Raw genomic sequence first — 22488 nt, 5'->3', positions numbered from 1 at the left:
ACATAGCGGTCAATGGGAACTGTGTGTTCCCTGTAAATATATATGTATATGCTTATATACATATACATTTTTTATGTGTTAATATGTGTATATACACATATAAACACATAAATATATTTGTATATATACATTTACAGTCTGCTGCCCATCGCTGAGTGACTTACCCCCTTCGCTGTGCTAGTTGGAGCCATTGGAGCATATGGAAGCGCTCTCTCGTGAGTGCATAGCCTCTGTACAATGTGAACGCGACCTCACATGCGCTGATATTACTAAGTGGAACACAAATATCGCTTTCGCAGAAGCAATATTTTGCACTCCACTTATAATCTGGCTCTTAATAGGAGAACATTTTACAGTACTGTGTCCCTTTAACCTTGCAAGATGCTACATACACACACATTATAATGCAAATGATAAAGTTTATAGGATCATACTAGCAAAAGATTGTGTTAAAAAACAATTATGGAGATTGCTATCTAAAATCTTCTTTTCTAATGTATTTTTTTTCAGCTACTACAATCTGCAGTGACAGTTCATCCGGATGCAATAGAAAAAACTATAGAAGACATAATCACTTTGAAAAAAGTTAACGTTGACACAAATCCACAGTAAGCTTTTTTCAATGTAATATATTATTTATCTGCTCTGTCAAATACTTGCATAGCATTTGTGCTTTTGGTTTGGCACTTTATATTCTTTCTAGATTGTATGTTACAATTTGTTTTGTAAGGATAGAAAAATATATTTTTTAAGGTTATTGATCAAGGAAGGTTTGAATATGAGTGTGTTAATTGCATATGGTAATTCAAAGGGACATGAAACCCAAAATTTTTCTTTCATGATTCAGAAAGAACATGTAATTTTAAAAAACATTCCAATTTACTTCTGTTATCGAATTGGCTTTATGCTCTTAGTATTCTTAGTTAAAAAGCTTACCTAAATAAGCTCAATATCAGCAATGCATTACTGGGAGCCAGCTGCTGATTGGTGGCTGCACAAAATGTTTCTTTCCTTCTTAATATAAGTCCCTGGGGTCCATTTATCATTGTGCGGACGGACATGATCTGCTATAGCGAACCATGTCCGCCGCACATCGATAAATGCCGACAGCGTATCATTGCACCAGCAGTTCTTGTGATCTTCTCATGGTGTCCAGCATGGACATAATTCCCTTTGCCAGGTTCCATCTCACACCGTTACAACTGTGCATGCTGAGACAGTGGAATGGCGATCATTCGGATCTGTCTCAACAGATTTCCCTGGACAACAGGTCGAGAGAATCGCTCTTTTGGTGTCTCTGTCCAGATCATCTGTCCCGAGGGACATCCTTACTAAGTTTATCCTGGGAGATTGTGACTACGGACATGAGTCTATCAGTATGGGGAGCTGTTTGGGGTGCCAAGAAGGCACAGGGCCTGTGGTCCCAGGAGGAACGCTCCCTCCCAATCAACATTCTGGAACTTCAAGCAATCTTCAATGCTCTGAAGGCTTGGCCTCTTCTGGGTTCGTCCCAGAACAATAAAACCTTGGTGGCTTACATCAACCATCAGGGGGGAATGAGAAGCTCCCTAGCAATGAGGGAAGTTTCTCGGATTCTGGAGTGGGCAGAGGCCCACAGCTGTTCACTGTCAGCAATGCACATTCCGGGTGTGGACAACTGGGAAGCAGATTTTCTCAGCAGACAGTCCTTTCATCCAGGGGAATGGTCTCTCCATCCCGAAGTGTTTGTGGAGATATGCAGCAGGTGGGGGACGCCGGAGATAGATCTCATGGCGTCTCGTCTCAATACCAAGCTACCCAGATGTGGGTCGAGGTTCAGGGATCCTCAGGCGGAGCTAATAGATGCATTAGCCGTGCCTTGGAGGTTCAGTCTAATCTACATTTTCCCGCCAGTGATACTGATTGCTCCATCATGGCCGCAAAGGATGTGGTTTGCGGATCTGGTGGGGATGTCATCTTTTCCTCCATAGAAATTACCTTGTCGCAGGGATCTGCTGGAACAAGGTCCTTTTGTTCATCAAAATCTAGATTCTCTGAGGCTCACTGCATGGATATTGAACGCTTAGTCCTAGCCAAGAGAGGTTTTTCTGAGAGAGTTATTGATACTCTCATTTAAGCTCATAAGCAGGTTACTCATCGAATCTATCATAAGATCTGGAGAACCTATTTATTCTGGTGTGAAGTGCGTGGATTTCCCTGGTATAAGGTTAAGATTGCCAGGATTCTACCATTTCTCCAGGATGGACTGGAGAAGGGTCTTTCTGCCAGTTCCCTGAGGGGACAGATTTCGGCCCTGTCTGAATTACTGCACAAGAGGCTCTCGGAGATTCCAGATGTACAGTATTTTGTTAAGGCTCTGATTAGGATCAGACCTGTGTTCGGATCTAAGGCTCCTCCTTGGAGTCTGAATCTTGTTCTTAAAGTTTTGCAGCAGGCTCTGTTTGAGCCTATGCATGAAAACATAATTTATGCCTACCTGATAAATTTATTTCTCTAGTAGTGTATCCAGTCCACGGATCATCCATTACTTGTGGGATATTCTCCTTCCCAACAGGAAGTTGCAAGAGGATCACCCACAGCAGAGCTGCTATATAGCTCTTCCCCTAACTGCCATATCCAGTCATTCGACTGAAACAAGCCGAGAAAGGAGAAACCATAGGGTGCAGTGGTGACTGTAGTTTAATTAAAATTTAGACCTGCCTTAAAAGGACAGGGCGGGCCGTGGACTGGATACACTACAAGAGAAATAAATTTATCAGGTAAGCATAAATTATGTTTTCTCTTGTTAAGTGTATCCAGTCCACGGATCATCCATTACTTGTGGGATACCAATACCAAAGCTAAAGTACACGGATGATGGGAGGGACAAGGCAGGTACTTAAACGGAAGGGACCACTGCCTGTAGAACCTTTCTCCCAAAAATAGCCTCCGAAGAAGCAAAAGTATCAAATTTGTAAAATTTTGAAAAGGTATGAAGCGAAGACCAAGTCGCCGCTTTGCAAATCTTTTCAACAGAAGCCTCATTTTTAAAGGCCCAGGTGGAAGCCACAGCTCTAGTAGAATGAGCTGTAATTCTTTCAGGGGGCTGCTGTCCAGCAGTCTTGTAGGCTAAGCGTATTTTGCTCCGAAGTCAAAAAGAAAGAGAGGTTGCCGAAGCCTTTTGACCTCTCCTCTGTCCAGAGTAAATGACAAACAAGGAAGATGTTTGACGAAACTCCTTAGTCGCTTGTAAGTAAAACTTTAAAGCACGGACTACGTCTAGATTATGTAACAGACGTTCCTTTTTTGAAGAAGGATTAGGACACAATGATGGAACAACAATCTCTTGATTGATATTCTTGTTAGAAACTACCTTAGGTAAAAACCCAGGTTTTGTACGCAGAACTACTTTATCTGTATGGAAAATCAGATAAGGAGAATCACATTGTAAGGCCGAGAACTCAGACACTACGAGCCGAGGAAATAGCCATCAAAAACAGAACTTTCCAAGATAAAAGTTTGATATCAATGGAATGAAGGGGTTCAAACGGAACTCCTTGAAGAACTTTAAGAACCAAGTTTAAGCTCCATGGGGGAGCAACAGGTTTAAACACAGGCTTAATTCTAACCAAAGCCTGACAAAATGCCTGAACGTCTGGAACCTCTGCCAGACGCTTGTGCAAAAGAATAGACAGAGCAGAAATCTGTCCCTTTAAAGAACTAGCTGATAGTCCTTTTTCCAAACCCTCTTGGAGAAAAGACAATATCCTAGGAATCCTAACCTTACCCCATGAGTAATTCTTAGATTCACACCAATAAAGATATTTGCGCCATATCTTATGGTATATTTTCCTGGTGACAGGCTTTCATGCCTGTATTAAAAGGTATCAATGACTGACTCTGAGAAGCCACGCTTTGATAATATCAAGCGTTCAATCTCCAGGCAGTCAGCCTCAGAGAAATTAGATTTGGATGATTGAAAGGACCTTGTATTAGAAGGTCCTGTCTCAAAGGCAGAGTCCAAGGTGGAAAGGATGACATGTCCACTAGGTCTGCATACCAGGTCCTGCGTGGCCATGCAGGCGCTATCAAGATCACTGATGCTCTCTCCTGTTTGATTTTGGCAATCAGTCGAGGGAGCAGAGGAAACGGTGGAAACACATAAGCCAGGTTGAAGAACCAAGGCGCTGCTAGAGCATCTATCAGTGTCGCTTCTGGGTCCCTGGACCTGGATCCGTAACAAGGAAGCTTGGCGTTCTGCCGAGACGACATGAGATACAGTTCTGGTTTGCCCCAACGATGAACCAATTGAGCAAACACCTCCGGATGGAGTTCCCACTCCCCCGGATGAAAAGTCTGACGACTTAGAAAATCCGCCTCCCAGTTCTCTACACCTGGGATATGGATCGCTGATAGGTGGCAGGAGTGAGTCTCCGCCCAGCGAATTATCTTGGATACTTCTAACATCGCTAGGGAGCTTCTGGTCCCCCTTGATGATTGATGTAAGCCACAGTCGTGATGTTGTCCGACTGAAATCTGATGAACCTCAGTGTTGCTAACTGAGGCCAAGCTAGAAGAGCATTGAATATTGCTCTTAACTCCAGAATATTTATTGGGAGGAGTTTCTCCTCCTGAGTTCACAATCCCTGAGCCTTCAGGGAATTCCAGACTGCACCCCAACCTAGAAGGCTGGCATCTGTTGTTACAATTGTCCAATATGGCCTGTGAATGGTCATACCCTTGGACAGATGGACCCGAGATAGCCACCAGAGAAGAGAATCTCTGGTCTCTTGATCCAGATTTAGTAGAGGGGAGAAATCTGTGTAATACCCATTCCACTGACTTAGCACGCATGATTGCAGCGGTCTGAGATGTAGGCGCGCAAATGGCACTATGTCCATCGCCGCTACCATTAAGCCGATCACTTCCATGCACTGAGCCACTGACGGGCGCGGAATCGAATGAAGAACACGGCAGGAATTTAGAAGCTTTGATAACCTGGACTCCGTCAGGTAAATTTTCATTTCTACAGAATCTATCAGAGTTCCTAGGAAGGACACTCTTGTGAGGGGTGATAGAGAACTCTTTTCCTCGTTCACTTTCCACCCATGCGACCTCAGAAATGCCAATACTATGTGCGTATGAGATTTGGCAATTTGGAAATTTGACGCCTGTATCAGGATGTCGTCTAGATAAGGGGCCACTGATATGCCCCGTGGTCTTAGGACCGCCAGAAGGGACCCCAGAACCTTTGTAAAAATTCTTGGGGCTGTAGCTAACCCGAAGGGAAGAGCCCCAAACTGGTAATGCCTGTCTAGAAAGGCAAACCTTAGGAACCGATGATGGTCTTTGTGAATCGGTATGTGAAGGTAAGCATCCTTCAAATCCACTGTGGTCATGAACTGACCCTCCTGGATAATAGGTAGGATGGTCCGAATAGTTTCCATTTTGAACGATGGAACTCTGAGGAACTTGTTTAAGATCTTTAGATCCAAAATTGGTCTGAAGGTTCCCTCTTTTTTGGGAACCACAAACAGATTTGAATAAAATCCCTGTCCCTGTTTCGTCTGTGGAACTGGATGGATCACTCCCATTACTAGGAGGTCTTGCACACAGCGTAAGAATGCCTCTTTCTTTATCTGGTTTACAGATAACCTCGAAAGGTGAAATCTCCCTTGTGGGGGGGAAGCTTTGAAGTCCAGAAGATATCCCTGAGATATGATCTCCAACGCCCAGGGATCCTGAACATCTCTTGCCCACGCTTGGGCGAAGAGAGAAAGTCTGCCCCCTACTAGATCCGTTACCGGATAGGGGGTCGTTCCTTCATGCTGTTTTAGAGGCAGCAGCAGGCTTTCTGGCCTGCTTGCCTTTGTTCCAAGCCTGGTTAGATTTCCAGGCCGGCTTGAGCAAACGTTCCCTCTTGTTTTGAAGCAGAGGAAGTTGATGCTGCACTTGCCTTGTAGTTTCGAAAGGCACGAAAATTAGACTGTTTGGCCCTTGATTTGGCCCTGTCCAGTAATGTCAGCAATAATTTCCTTCAAAACAGGCCCGAATAGGGTCTGCCCCTTGAAAGGAATGTTAAGTAATTTAGACTTTGAAGTCACGTCAGCTGACCAGGATTTAAGCCATAGCGCCCTACGCGCCTGGATGGCGAATCCAGAAAGCCGTTAGTTTAGTCAAATGAACAATGGCATCAGAAACAAAAGAATTAGCTAGCTTAAGTGTTCTAAGCTTGTCAAGTATTTCAGTCAATGGAGTAGCTGTCTGAAAGGCCTATTCCAGAGACTCAAACCAGAACGCCGCAGCAGCAGTGACAGGCGCAATGCATGCAAGGGGCTGCAGGATAAAACCTTGTTGAATAAACATTTTCTTAAGGTAACCTTCTAATTTTTTATCCATTGGATCTGAAAAAGCACAACTGTCCTCGACAGGGATAGTGGTACGCTTTGCTAAAGTAGAAACTGCTCTCTCCACCTTAGGGACCGTCTGCCATAGGTCCCGTGTGGTGGCGTCTATTGGAAACATCTTTCTAAAAATGGGAGGGGGGGAAAACGGCACACCGGGTCTGTCCCACTCCTTATTAATAATTTCTGTAAACCTTTTAGGTATAGGAAAAACGTCAGTACACACCGGCACTGCATAGTATTTATCCAGTCTACACAATTTCTCTGGCACTGCAATTGTGTCACAGTCATTCAGAGCAGCTAAAACCTCTCCAAGCAACACCCGGAGGTTCTCAAGCTTAAATTTAAAAGTAGACATATCTGAATCAGGTTTCCCCGAGTCAGAGACGTCATCCACAGATTGAAGCTCTCCTTCCTCAGCTTCTGCATATTGTGACGCAGTATCAGACATGGGCCTTAAAACATCCGCGCGCTCTGTATTACGTCTAACCCCAGAGCTATCGCGCTTGCCTCTATATTCAGGCAGTCTGGCTAATACCGCTGACAGGGTATTATCCATGATCGCCGCCATGTCTTGTAAAGTAATCGCTATGGGCGTCTTTGATGTACTTGGCGCCATTTTAGCGTGAGTCCCTTGAGCGGGAGTCAAAGGATCTGACACGTGGGGAGAGTTAGTCGGCATAACTTCCCCCTCGTCAGAATCCTCTGGTGATAATTCTTTTAAAGATAACAGCTGATCTTTATTGTTTAAAGTGAAATCAATACATTTAGTACACTATGGGGTTCCACCATGGCTTTTAAACATAATGAACAAGGAGTTTCCTCTATGTCAGACATGTTTATACAGACTAGCAATGAGACTAGCAAGCTTGGAAAACACTTTAAAGGGACAGTCTACACCAGAATTTTTATTGTTTTAAAAGATAGATAATCCCTTTATTACCCATTTCCCAGTTTTGCATAACTAACACAGTTATAATAATATACTTTTAACCTCTGTGATTATCTTTTATCTAAGCCTCTGCAAACTGCCCCTTTTTTCAGTTCTTTTGACAGACTTGCAGTGTAGCCAATCAGTGCCTGCTCCCAGATAACATCTTGTGCATGAGCACAGTGTTATCTATAGGAAATACGTGAACTAACACCCTCTAGTGGTGAAAAACTGTTAAAATGCAATCTGAAAGAGGTGGGCTTCAAGGTCTAAGAAATTAGCATATGAACCTCCTAGGTTAAGCTTTCAACTAAGAATACCAAGAGAACAAAGCAAAATTGGTGATAAAAGTAAATTGGAAAATTGTTTAAAATTACATGCTCTATCTGAATCATGAAAGTTTATTTTGGCCTAGACTGTCCCTTTAAATCAAGTTAACAAGCAATATAAAAACAGTTACTGTGCCTTTAAGAGAAACAAATTTTGCCAAAATTTGAAATAACAGTGAAAAAAGGCAGTTAAACTAACGAAATTTTTACAGTGTATGTAACATGTTAGCAGAGCATTGCACCCACTTGCAAATGGATGATTAACCCCTTAATACAAAAAACAGATTAACAAAACGAAAAATATGTTTTTTAAACAGTCATAACAACTGCCACAGCTCCTACTTTTGAAGCCTTTTGAGCCCTTCAGAGATGTCCTATAGCATGCAGGGGACTGCTGAGGGAAGCTGAATGTCACAGTTTGTAATTTTAACTGCACCAACTGTAACTTTTATACTATAACAGTGGAAAGCCTCAGGAAACTGTTTCTAGGCAAAAATAAAGCCAGCCATGTGGAAAAAACTAGGCCCCAATAAGTTTTATCACCAAAGCATATATAAAAACGATTAAACATGCCAGCAAATGTTTTATATTGCACATTAATCAGAGTATATACCTCTGATAGCAAGCCTGATACTAGTCACTATTAAATCACTGTATTTAGGCTTTAACTTACATTAATCCGGTATCAGCAGCATTTTCTAGCAAATTCCATTCTAGAAAAACTTAACTGCACATACCTTATTGCAGGATACCCTGCACGCCATTCTCCCTCTGAAGTTACCTCACTCCTCAGACATATGTGAGAATAGCAGTGGATCTTAGTTACTTCTGCTAAGATCATAGAAAAACGCAGGCAGATTCTTCTTCTAAATGCTGCCTGAGATAAAATAGTACACTCCGGTACCATTTAAAAACAATAAACTTTTGATTGAAGAAAAAACTAACTATATTTTACCACTTTCCTGTTATTACCTCCAGCTATGTTGAGAGCTTGCAAGAGAATTACTGGATATGGCAGTTAGGGGAGGAGCTATATAGCAGCTCTGCTGTGGGTGATCCTCTTGCAACTTCCTGTTGGGAAGGAGAATATCCCACAAGTAATGGATGATCCGTGGACTGGATACACTTAACAAGAGAAATTGACATTAAGTTGTTATCCTGGAAGGTTCTTTTTCTACTAGCTATTGCTTCTGCGCGCAGAGTATCTGAGATTGCCGCCTTGCAATGTGAGCCTCTTTATCTGGTGTTCCATTCTGATAAGGCTGTCCTACTTACGAAGTTAGGGTTTCTCCCTAAGTTTGTGTCAGACTGCAACATCAATCAAGAGATTGTAGTTCCTTACTTGTGTCCTAACCCTTCTTCTTTGAAGGAACGTTTGCTTCATAATTTGGACGTGGTTCGAGCCTTAAAGTTCTATCTTCAGGCTACTAAGGATTTTAGACAATCTCCTTCCTTGTTTGTTGCCTATTCTGGGAAGCGTAAGGGGCAGAAGGTCTCTGCGACTTCCTTATCTTTTTGGTTAAGGAGTGTTATCCGCTTAGCTTATGAGACAGCGGGACATAAGCCTCCTCAGAGAATTACGGCTCATTCTACTAGAGCAGTGGCTTCCTCTTGGGCCTTTAAGAACGAGGCCTCTATGAATCAGATTTGTAAGGTGGCTACCTGGTCCTCCTTACATACTTTTTCTAAATTTTACAAGTTTGATGTTTTTGCTTCAGCTGAAGCAGCCTTCAGGAGAAAGGTTTTACAGGCTTTGGTGCCCTCAGATTAGGGTCTGTCTCTCTTTTTGTCCTTACCGCTATCATCCGGTGTCCTCTTGAGCTTGAGTATAAGTTTCCCAATAGTAAGGAATTAAGCCGTGGACTCTCCTTATATTAAGAAGGAAAACATAATTATGCTTACCAGATAATTTAATTTCCTTCTGTATAATGAGAGTCCACAGCCCCCGCCCATGTTCTCCGATGGGCGGCCCCCTAAATTATATTTTTCTTCTGGCACCTTTTATACCCTGATATTCCTCCTACTGTTGCTTGTTCCCTCGGCAGAATGACTGGGGGATGGGTGAAGTGGGAAAGGTATTTTAGCCTTTGGCTGGGGTGTCTTTGCCTCCTCCTGGTGGCCAGGTGTTTCCCAACAGTAAGGAATGAAGCCGTGGACTCTCCTTATACAGAAGGAAATTAAATTATCTGGTAAGCATAATTTATGTTTTTTATTGGTTCATCAGATTTTTTTCAGCTAGCTCTCAGTAGTGCATAGCTGCTCCTTCAACAACGTATACCTAGAGAATTAAGCAAATTTGCTAACAGAAGTAAACTGGAATTTTTTTTTTAAAATCCCATGCTCTATTTAAATCATGAAAGAAAAATGTTGGGTTTCATGTTCCTTTAAAGGGACATTCTGATGTAAATCTTTAATGCTCTCATTAGAGCATTTTTCTTAATTACTTGTCCTAGCTAATTGTATTTAACCTAGCAAAGTGATTAAACACATGGGTAAAGAACCACCTGGTAGCCACATGCATTGTAGCACCCATGCAGGAAACCACTTGTGATTAGCAGCTGTGTGTAACTGCAGCCCCTGGTTGGCTCACCTGCCATGTTTTGCTAGGGTTAAACACATAGTTAAAGGGATACAATTGAAATGTGCATAAGTGTATTTCCAATCCCAAACATAAGCATTTTTGCAGTATACCTTTGTCAAAATGTTTCTAGTAAAAGTTCTTACTGTTTTTCAGCAGCATACACACATATGCTGTGAGTGCCTGTGTATCAGTATTTAAGCTCAGAGTCAGCAGTGGCTTATATGGCACAAATAAGCCTTCACAGACACAATGCACACCACTGTCAGTTATTTGAGCTTGAATACTGATACACAGACCCTCACAGCATATGTGTGTATGCTGCTGAAAAACAGTAAGAACTTTTACTAGAAGCATTTTTACTAATCGAAGTATATTGCACATATGAAATTCTTTTTCCAATGGCATGGAGAGTCCACTAGGCCATTCATTACAGTTAGGAATGCAGCTCCTGCCACCAGGAAGAGGCAAAGACACCCCAGCAAAGCTTAAGTATCCCTCCCACTTCACATAATCCCCAGTCATTCTTTGCCTTCCTGACACGGAGGAGTGCAGAGATGGTGCTCTGAAGAAAGAATATAAGTCCTTTTTATGGGTAGTTTCCCTTTCAAGACAGAACTGTGTCCATGTAATCCTCTTGCATAAGAGTATTGATAGCTGTTAGCCGCTGGAGGTTGCAGAGTAGTTATCCCTCCAGCAATTTGTTCTAATACCCCATCAGGCAACCAGTGTTACACACACTGCTTCCTGCTACCCAGGCCCTGTCAGATGTCGGATAAAGCTGGCTAAACCTGGAGGTGCTGTGCCTGCTCTACAGCAGAAGACCCTGGAGGGTAAGTTCTAGCCTTTTATTTATTATATTTGGAGGGCTCATCTAAGGACTACTCAGAAGAGAGATGACCGGGTGACTGGAACTTTAGTAATGTCCTTCATAAGGGATATCATGAAAGAAGAGCAGAATGATTATTTGGCATTAAGGACTCTTTATTATTTTTTATTATTTTCCTCATAATCTGTCCTTGCGGCTGTGTTTTCCCGCGCCCAAAACCTCTGCATAGAACCCCTAATATTGTGTCCTCCCTTCTTGTTAGCCCCTCTAGTTATCTAATTGGTCATATTTCAGGACGGATTGCTTTTTATATCTTGTGCCTTTATTGAAATGACGGCACGCTGTGGGGACTGTGGTAGTATAGAGAGCATTTAATAAGACACCATCCTGTCTTTCTCTAGTGTGTTTGGGCTCTCAACTCTTATCGGGGGGAATGTGGCTACTATAGTTGCGGAGAGATTGAGTGCCCTGTCTCCTTGCCGACTGTTTTTCCCAATAGTGGCAGCTTCAGCATTGTGAACTGTGAATGATGGGTGTTAGAGTAAGTACACTTTTTCCAATTTTCCTTTAAAGAAAGTTCAATCTCACATGAGATGTTAGGGCTAAAATAGATCCCACACACACTTTACTACACAGAATACAAAAACATATGATCAATCCACTTCTTTATTTAATTGTCCTGCTTGCTTTACCTCCCCGCTCTTCATGCAGTTGCAATACAATCTAACCATGTTGAAAATGCGCTTAATGCTTTGAATTTATTCTGTATAGTGTCCCAGCGATGTTGAAAAAGTGCTAATACTTTGCATTTATTCTGTATAGTGTCCCAGCCTATTGTCAGTGGGCTGCCTTGCAACCTCCCAGACTGGACAGCGTAGTTGCTTTCAAGGTGCCAATAATTTCTCATACAATGTACGATGTTGCTGAAGTCAATCTCTGTGATCACTGTTACTTTTATAGCCTGTGTGGTGCATGTTGGTAATTCTGTAATTAAATGCCACTTGACATATTACTTATCATTTAACTTGTAATTTAGTTACATGATACAGGGATTGTATACAGTGTATAATCCGTATTACCCTTTCCTTTGATGAGGTATAGCGTGTTAAAGTGAATGTCAATTTTGATGCTAAAGTGCCCGGTTTTAAAAATTCGATTAAAAACAGGGACACTTTAATTCATCAAAATTTACATTTCACTCCGGTTGTGAAAAAAACTTACCTTTTAATCTTGACAGCAGCTCCAGCTTCCTCCACTTGTTGCAAAGCCTCTTCCTAGGTCTAAAATGAGGAATCCGGCTTCCTCCAATCACGGCGTTGAATCAGACACTGATTCCCCTGGGCGGGGAAGCCATGATTGGAGGATGACCTATCCATCATTTCTGACATCAGAAATGGCTTGCAACGACCAAAGGAAGCTGGAGTTGCTGTCAAGATTAAAAGGTAAGTTTTTTTTCACAACAGGAGTGAAATGTAAATTTTGATGAATTAAAGTGCCCCTGTTTTTTATCGAATTTTTAAAAACCAGGCACTTTAGCATAAAAATTTATATTCACTTTAAGTTACTCACGAACGCTTATCTCCAGCTCCATACACTCCTTCAGCTGTGTGGTGTGTGACGTATCCTCAGTCAAAAGCTGGGCCCATCGTCATTGGGTAATTGAGTACGGCATAAAGCCGAAACACATCAGCCATTATTTTTTCTAGCTGGGGAACCCCAGAAGTTTCCCTACCTGTATGCTTTGAGCAAATTTAATTTTAATTGTTGTAATAAAACTTGAAGATTTTGTCGCAGATCTGGTGTTCCTTTACTTTCACCGAGATTACGAGTTTTGCGGTAACAGGGGTGTGTTGCTAACGCTTAGTTTCAGCTCACCGCTCACCTAAAGTAACGCTGGCATTACAGGTTTTTTTAAACCCGGCGTTAGCCGCACAAAGGTGAGTGTAGAGCAGACTTTAGCTCCACATCTCACCTCAATACCAGCGCTGCTTATGGTAGTGGTAAGCTGGCTAAACGTGCTTGTGCACGATTTCCCCATAGGAATCAATGGGGCTAATTCGACTGGAAAAAAAACACCTGCAAAAAAGCAGCGTTCAGTTTCTAACGCAGCTCCATTGATTCCTATGGGGAAACTCATTTTATGTCTACACCTAACACCCTAACATGAACCCTGAGTCTAAACACCCCTAATCTTACACTTATTAACCCCAACATCGCCAACACCTACATTATATTTATTAACCCCTAATCTGCCGCCCCCAATGTCCCTGCCACTATAATAAAGTTATTAACCCCTAAACCTAAGTCTAACCCTAAGTCTAACCCCCCTAACTTAAATATAATTTAAATAAAACTAAATAAAATTACTACAATTAAATAAATTATTCCTATTTAAAACTAAATACTTACCTATAGAATAAACCCTAAGATAGCTACAATATAACTAATAGTTACATTGTAGCTAGCTTAGGGTTTATTTTTATTTTACAGGCAACTTTGTATTTATTTTAACTAGGTACAATAGTTATTAAATAGTTATTAACTATTTAATAACTACCTAGTTAAAATAAGGACAAATTTACCTGTAAAATAAATCCTAACCTAAATTACACTAGCAAATTAATTACCTAAATTTAAATAAATTACCTACAATAAAATAAAATAAACTAAAGTACGGAAACCCCCCCCCCCCAACTAAATTACAGAAAAAATTAAATAATTACAAGAATTTTAAAATAATTACACCTAATCTAATCCCCCTAATAAAATAAAATAAAAAAGCCCCCCAAAATAAAACAACTCCCTACCCTATACTTAATTACAAATAGCCCTTAAAAGGGCTTTTTGCGTGCATCAGCCAATAAGATTTTTCCTGCCTTAATTCCGATTGGCTGATAGAATCCTATCAGCCAATCGGAATTCAAGGGACACCATCTTGGATGACGTCATTTAAAGGAACCGTCATTCGTTGTGTAGTCGTCGGTCTGGATGCATGCTCCACGTCGGCTGGCTTCAAGATGGACCCGCTCCGCTCCAGATGGATGAAGATAGAAGATGCCGTCTGGATAAAGACTTCTGCCCCTCTAGAGGACCTCTTCTGCCCGGATCGGATGAAGACTTCTGCTCCTCTGGAGGACCACTTGTGCCTGGTTGGGTGAAGACATCTCAAGGTAGGGTGATCTTCAAGGGGTTAGTGTTAGGTTTTATTAAGGGGGGATTGGGTGGGTTTTAGAGTAGGGTTGGGTGTGTTGGTGGTGGGTTTTAATGTTGGGGGGTATTGTATTTTTTTTTACAGGTAAAAGAGCTGATTACTTTGGGGCTATTTGTAATTTAGTATAGGGTAGGGTTCTATTATTTTGGGGGGCTTTTTTATTTTATTAGGGGGATTAGATTAGGTTTAATTAGTTTAAAATTCTTGTAATTATTTTATTTTTTTCTGTAATTTAGTGTTTTTTTTCTTCGTACTTTAGATAATTTTATTTAATTGTAGGTAATTTAGGTAATTAATGATAGTGTAATTGTAATTTAGGTTAGGATTTATTTTACAGGTACTTTTGTAGTAATTTTATTTCGTTTTATTTAAATTATATTTAAGTTAGGGGGGTAAGACTTAGGGTTAGACTTAGGTTTAGGGGTTAATAAATTTAATATAGTAGCAGCGACGTTGGTGGCGGCAGATTAGTGGTTAATAAATGTAGTTAGGTGTCGGAGATGTTAGGGGCGGCAGATTAGGGGTTAATAAAATTTAACTAATGTTTGCGAGGCAGGAGTGTGGCAGTTTAGGGGTTAATATATTTATTAAAGTGGCGGCGATGTCCGGTCGGCAGATTAGGGGTTAAAAACTTTAAGTGTTTGCAATGTGTGGGGTGGCCTCGGTTTAGGGGTTAATAGGTAGTTTATGAGTGTTAGTGTACTCTTTATCACTTTAGTTAAGAGTTTTATGTTACAGCATTAGCCCATAAAACTCTTAACTACTGACTTTTAAATGCGGTAGGAGTCTTGACAGGAGATGGTGTACTGCTCACTTCTTCCAAGACTCGTAATACCAGCGTTAGGCAAATCCCATTAAAAAGATAGGATACCCAATTGACGTAAGGGGATTTGCGGTAAGCTCGAATCGCGGAACACCTGTACCTGCCAGACTCGTAATACCAGCGGGCGTTAAAAAAGCAGCGTTGGGACTTCTCAACGCTGCTTTTTAAGGCTAACGCAAGACTCGTAATCTTGCTGTTTGTTTTTGTGCTATTCAGCTTCAGCATTGTGCCAGTTTATGTTTGCTGCCATTTATTGCGGGATGTTTCTCCAGTGAGGGGAAGCATTTATTATTCTTTAGGGCTTTATTTGTGAAGGAGTGTCTATGGTGGAGCTCCTCTTATGCAGGTATGTTTATGCCCATCGGCTCTTCCAGCTTCTCCAGCTGAAAGATGGTTACCATGCACGTGGTTTATACTGATCATTTGTTTTGGGGGTTTTGACCTGCGGCGATCACAATGCGCACTTCATTGCAATCTTTCGAGCCATTTTGATTGCTCTGTGGTGGTGCGCTCTACATAAAGGCCTTCCCCGCCGCAGGCAGTGTTTTTGGGGCGTTTTCTAGCGCAACCCCATGGGATACATTCACTTTAGTGTGTAAGGGTATTTTATCAGTTCCCATATATTGTTTGTGTTTTTACTGTAGTTTTTCAAGCCATTATTACAGTACAGGCTCATGATTAGACTTTAAACATAATTTTTCAGTTTTTACGCGAATTCCCTTGTCTTTGATGCCATCTTGTGGCAACTGAGCATAATTGTCCCTCCTTTTAATGCAACGTTATAGAGGGACCGGTTTTAGACTTTGTATCTCTTCCTCATGGTTTATGAAAGTATGGATATGTATCATTTCTATCACTATTTCTTTTATCTGAGGTTCATGTTCTTATTTAAGAGATTTGATCCTCTGAGAGATATTATCATATATGGGATGTTCATTATTATTATCGGTTATTTGTAGAGCACCAACAAATTCTGCAGCATACTTGTGCACTTTTACTATCTATGCGTTATTAGATGTATTTTTCTTCTGGCTTAAGATCTTCTGTTTTCAGAATTTATTTTTTACAGGATTTATTTGTATTTGTAACCACCTGGTGGCTACTTATTATTATTATTATTATTACATCTATTTAAGTGATCCTTTTTGTTTAAGGATTTTCTAATCTGACATTGTGTATCCTATTTACAGTTCATGTCAGGTTCCTTTTCATTGCATATTTTCTGAGAATAGGTTGTTCATGCATAATCATATCTTTATATGTAACTATATAAGAATGTATGTTGCAAGATAGGAACTTAGGTATAGCCATTGTATTTACACATCAGATCCAGTTGCGATCATTTACTTGGAATTTCAAATGCCAAGCAAGCAGGTTAATCCTGCGGTGCAACAAAATATAAATATCTGTTTAACTATGTAGTTCATAAACATTGAAAATGAAGTACAAGATAAGGTTTGCTGGGAGTATCAGATCAAAATGAAGGTAATTAGTAGGCATATATAAAGAACCAAGAGTATTGGTTTGCTGCAATTTTGTTTTAACCAATGGTGTGGGGTTCACACTGTTTTAAATTGTCAGGTTGGCTGTCACAGATCAAGCTATGACTACGCAAGTGAACCCGAAACACGTCAGCTCTAGTGACCACCATCCTGTGCTGTAGCCTTGAAGTGCTGTGATTTACTGTCGGAATATATCTCAATACCTGTTTTTATGGAGTTATGGATTCAATGTTTTAAATATTAAAGAAGAAGTGAGAACTTTTTACAAGGTGTCTGTGAGCTCTCTTCATCTCTGTGAAATTGCATGCATAATCATGTTAACATATTTATGTACTTTCATGTTTTGGAGACTTAGGCCTAGATTTGGAGTTCGGCGGTAGCTGTCAAAACCAGCGTTAGAGGCTCCTAACGCTGGTTTTGGCCGCCCGCTGGTATTTGGAGTCAGTGATTAAAGGGTCTAACGCTCACTTTTCAGCCGCGACTTTTCCATACCGCAGATCCCCCTACGCCATTTGCGTATCCTATCTTTTCAATGGGATCTTTCTAATGCTGGTATTTAGAGTCGTTTCTGAAGTGAGCGTTAGAGCTCTAACGACAAAATTCCAGCCGCCTGAAAATAGCAGGAGTTAAGAGCTTTCTGGCTAACGCCGGTTCATAAAGCTCTTAACTACTGTACCCTAAAGTACACTAACACCCATAAACTACCTATGTACCCCTAAACCGAGCTCCCCCCACATCGCCGCCACTCGATTAAAATTTTTAACCTCTAATCTGCCGACCGCCACCTACGTTATACTTATGTACCCCTAATCTGCTGCCCCTAACCCCGCCGACCCCTGTATTACATTTATTAACCCCTAACCTGCCCCCCACAACGTCGCCGCCAGCTACTTAAAATAATTAACCCCTAATCTTCCGACCGCAAAGCGCCGCCACCTACGTTATCCCTATGTACCCCTAATCTGCTACCCCTAACACCGCCGACCCCTATATTATATTTATTAACCCCTAATCTGCCCCCCTCAACGTCGCCGACACCTGCCTACACTTATTAACCCCTAATCTGCCGAGCGGACCTGAGCGCTACTATAATCAAGTTATTAACCCCTAATTCGCCTCACTAACCCTATAATAAATAGTATTAACCCCCTAATCTGCCCTCCCTAACATCGCCGACACCTAACTTCAATTATTAACCCCTAATCTGACGACCGGAGCTCACCGCTATTCTAATAAATGTATTAACCCCTAAAGCTAAGTCTAACCCTAACACTAACACCCCCCTAACTTAAATATAATTTACATCTAACGAAATAAATTAACTCTTATTAAATAAATTATTCCTATTTAAAGATAAATACTTACCTGTAAAATAAATCCTAATATAGCTACAATATAAATTATAATTATATTATAGCTATTTTAGGATTAATATTTATTTTACAGGCAACTTGGTATTTATTTTAACTAGGTACAATAGCTATTAAATAGTTACCTAGTTAAAATAATAACAAATTTACCTGTAAAATAAATCCTAACCTAAGATATAATTAAACCTAACACTACCCTATCAATAAAATAATTAAATAAACTACCTACAATTACCTACAATTAACCTAACACTACACTATCAATAAATTAATTAAACACAATTCCTACAAATAAATACAATTACATAAACTAGCTAAAGTACAAAAAATAAAAAAGAACTAAGTTACAAAAAATAAAAAAATATTTACAAACATAAGAAAAATATTACATCAATTTTAAACTAATTACACCTACTCTAAGCCCCCTAATAAAATAACAAAGCCCCCCAAAATAAAAAATTCCCTACCCTATTCTAAATTAAAAAAGTTACAAGCTCTTTTACCTTACCAGCCCTGAACAGGGCCCTTTGCGGGGCATGCCCCAAGAATTTCAGCTCTTTTGCCTGTAAAAGAATAAATACAATACCCCCCCCCCAACATTACAACCCACCACCCACATACCCCTAATCTAACCCAAACCCCCCTTAAATAAACCTAACACTAAGCCCCTGAAGATCTTCCTACCTTGTCTTCACCATACCAGGTTCACCGATCCGTCCTGGCTCCAACATCTTCATCCAACCCAAGCGGGGGTTGGCGATCCATCATCCGGTGCTGAAGAGGTCCAGAAGAGGCTCCAAAGTCTTCCTCCTATCCGGCAAGAAGAGGACATCCGGACCGGCAAACATCTTCTCCAAGCGGCATCTTCGATCTTCTTCCATCCGGTGCGGAGCGGGTCCATCTTGAAGCAGGCGACGCGGATCCATCCTCTTCTTCCGTTGTCTCCCGACTAATGACGGTTCCTTTAAGGGACGTCATCCAAGATGGCGTCCCTCGAATTCCGATTGGCTGATAGGATTCTATCAGCCAATCGGAATTAAGGTAGGAATTTTCTGATTGGCTGATGGAATCAGCCAATCAGAATCAAGTTCAATCCGATTGGCTGATCCAATCAGCCAATCAGATTGAGCTCGCATTCTATTGGCTGTTCCGATCAGCCAATAGAATGCGAGCTCAATCTGATTGGCTGATTGGATCAGCCAATCGGTTTGAACTAGATTCTGATTGGCTGATTCCATCAGCCAATCAGAAAATTCCTACCTTAATTCCGATTGGCTGATAGAATCCTATCAGCCAATCGGAATTCGAGGGACGCCATCTTGATAAAGCTCCTGGAGGGAGTGAAACGCGTAGAAGTTAAAGACTGCATACTTGACTCCACTATTCTTTGAGCCGAATGAACCAACCCGGGTTGATTGTCAACAAAGGACACCTAAGAGATACATCATCGGAACCTGCGTGCTAACAGCACTAAGTGCAGGTGAATTTATCTCCATCAGATACACCTCCGTTGACCGGTACCAAACAAGTACTAAGTATCAGAAATAAGAAGAAAATTGTATACCTAGTATCGGATGCAAGAAGGTATTCCAAAAATTGTCTAAGCAGTGATTGGCAGACGCAAGACAAGCCCCCACACATCGGGTGTGACGTCAGACGCCAACAACACGAGGACACTGTCAGAAGAACCGAGCTGCAGGACGCACAGGATACCCTGCTGTTGTTCACGCATACGATAAGGTACAATCTATATGAGAGTTGCAAACTGCAACCTTAAGCTACTAGCAATATAAGTTTACTGGACATTTCTCTTGGTTCATACATATGGACATGATAATTATCTCTGAAAGTTTGCTGTGAAACCAGTACAAAGGCCTGATCTAATTTGGTAGCAAGATACAACTCTATACAATAATTTCTTATGCACAGCTCTGCTTTAAGCTCCATCTTTTACACAAGTTTTATCAAGTTGGTATGTGAATTTTAAATGGAAGTTTATGTGTAATTCTATGAACTCTGAAATACTCACGAGAAATTTTGGCAAATTGCTTGGTCACACCACATTAGATATTTTCTGAGTGACCAATAAAATAAGCAGTAAACTAATATGTCTCATGAAGTACTAATCAGTACTACTTTTATTTTTATTTTTATTTTCATGTTTGTTTTTTAACTTTTCCTGATCGAATTGTACTAGAGACGTCTCTAAAAATCTTTTTAATCATATTGTAATTAAATAAACCACTTGTTTTTTTAGAAACTTTTCTGATCTGACTTTATCAATATTTTAAACATTTATCACGGATATCCAATACAGATAAAATTTTTACACAAGTATCTTTAGCTATTAGCGCCCTTACAAAACCTTTTCTTTTTTCACGACACATTACTTTTAGACTGAAGGATCTAAAAACACTGTAAGGGGTTTGATACTCTATTTCACCAGCGCACTATTTTCCCACACTCCTTCACATAACTATTTAATAGCTATTGTACCTGGTTAAAATAAATACCAAGTTGCCTGTAAAATAAATATTAATCCTAAAATAGCTATAATATAATTATAATTTATATTGTAGCTATATTAGGATTTATTTTACAGGTAAGTATTTATCTTTAAATAGGAATAATTTATTTAATAAGAGTTAATTTATTTCGTTAGATGTAAATTATATTTAAGTTAGGGGGGTGTTAGTGTTAGGGTTAGACTTAGCTTTAGGGGTTAATACATTTATTAGAATAGCGGTGAGCTCCGGTCGTCAGATTAGGGGTTAATAATTGAAGTTAGGTGTCGGCGATGTTAGGGAGGGCAGATTAGGGGTTAATACTATTTATGATAGGGTTAGTGAGGCGGATTAGGGGTTAATAACTTTATTATAGTAGCGCTCAGGTCCGCTCGGCAGATTAGGGGTTAATAAGTGTAGGCAGGTGTCGGCGACGTTGAGGGGGGCAGATTAGGGGTTAATAAATATAATATAGGGGTCGGCGATGTTAGGGCAGCAGATTAGGGGTACATAGGGATAACGTAGGTTGCGGCGGTTTACGGAGCGGCAGATTAGGGGTTAATAATAATATGCAGGGGTCAGCGATAGCGGGGGCGGCAGATTAGGGGTTAATAAGTGTAAGGTTAGGGGCGTTTAGACTCGGGGTACATGTTAGAGTGTTAGGTGCAGACGTAGGAAGTGTTTCCCCATAGGAAACAATGGGGCTGCGTTAGGAGCTGAACGCTGCTTTTTTGCAGGTGTTAGGTTTTTTTTCAGCTCAAACAGTCCCATTGTTTCCTATGGGGGAATCGTGCACGAGCACGTTTTTGAGGCTGGCCGCGTCCGTAAGCAACTCTGGTATCGAGAGTTGCATTTGTGGTAAAAATGCTCTACGCGCCTTTTTTGGAGCCTAACGCAGCATTTGTTTGAACTCTCGATACCAGAGTTAATTTTATGGTGCGGCCAGAAAAAAGCCCGCGGAGCGTTAACAGCCCTTTTACCGCCAAACTCCAAATCTAGGCCTTAGTAAATATGGGCTATTTCTATCCTTGTTTTTCAACTGTTTAATTTAATTATCCTTCACAGAGATAATTTGCAACTTAATGCATTGTCCTATGTATCAAATATATATTGGCATATATGGAGTCTATACTTTAATCCCCCTTATATTGAGGTGATTCCTGCAAGGGTCTGTGACATTATGTTATCCTATATATGTTGATTTTCAGGTTACCCTATTTATGTATATGGACACAATATTTTCATCTCCCTCATGTTGAGGTGATTTCTGCTAATGTCTGTGACATTTTGTATTGTCTTATGTTCGGTATACTTTTTTATTAGTAATCTTAGGACACTAATGTGTTCGTTTGTTATGTTATCTATTTTAGGTGTATGAACTCAAGAATTTGATTTCTCTCAGATTGCGATTATTCCGGCTAAGGTTTGCGACATCATGTCTGGTCCTATGTAGCATTCATACTTCTTAGAGTTCTTTGGGCTCTAAGATGCTTCAGGTTAGATGTGGCTTAGCTCCAACGCTCCTGAAACAGAAGGTTGTGGGGTTGAACCCAGGTAAAGCTCCTGCTTCCTCATCTGGCATGTACGTCTGGTGTCAAGCATTCCAAAGTGGAGTTTATAAGAAGATAGGCTCTTTCTTTTAATCCTTCTCATAGGGCGACTTTGGGCAATGTAGGTGTCCTCACGTAGTGTCTTATGTAGGACAGTGATCTTAGGTAACTAGCATGTTTATCCTTGCTATCTCTCTTAAAGTACATGGTCACAATTTCTCCATCTTCCTCATGTGAAGAGATTTTCACTTATGTCTGCGGTAAAGCCCTCTGGGGCGCAGGAACAGAGAATCAGTAGTCCCAGATTCCATTCTAGGCACGACTGTGACTTCTGGAGATAGATTTGTGTCCTGGAGATGTTATATGCTTTTTATTTTAGGCATGGTCTTTTTTTAATTTATCTTGAGAGATCTCATATTGAGAAAATATCTGCCTAGGACTGTTGCTGTTTTTGTCCTATATATAAAAAAAAATATTC

At 40.7% G+C, this 22488-nt stretch overlaps 2 protein-coding genes across 2 annotated transcripts in view; one reads left to right on the top strand and one right to left on the bottom strand.

Moving 5' to 3' along the window:
- Positions 1–22488, top strand: part of ELMOD1 (ELMO domain containing 1) — a 249110-nt gene that overhangs the window by 190628 nt on the left and 35994 nt on the right. Inside the window, exon 5 of the mRNA XM_053708562.1 lies at positions 511–608. Within this exon, the coding sequence (XP_053564537.1) occupies positions 511–608 (98 nt within the window). The remainder of the gene's footprint in view (positions 1–510; positions 609–22488) is intronic.
- The window catches only part of ALKBH8 (alkB homolog 8, tRNA methyltransferase), a 532982-nt gene that overhangs the window by 505669 nt on the left and 4825 nt on the right, over positions 1–22488 (bottom strand). The gene's annotated exons all lie outside the window — the stretch shown is intronic.

Source organism: Bombina bombina, chromosome 3 (assembly GCF_027579735.1).
Source record: "Bombina bombina isolate aBomBom1 chromosome 3, aBomBom1.pri, whole genome shotgun sequence".
Lineage (NCBI taxonomy): Eukaryota > Metazoa > Chordata > Amphibia > Anura > Bombinatoridae > Bombina > Bombina bombina.
The sequence above is the reverse complement of the archived record's forward strand: the minus strand, read 5'-3'. Positions and strand labels throughout refer to the sequence as shown.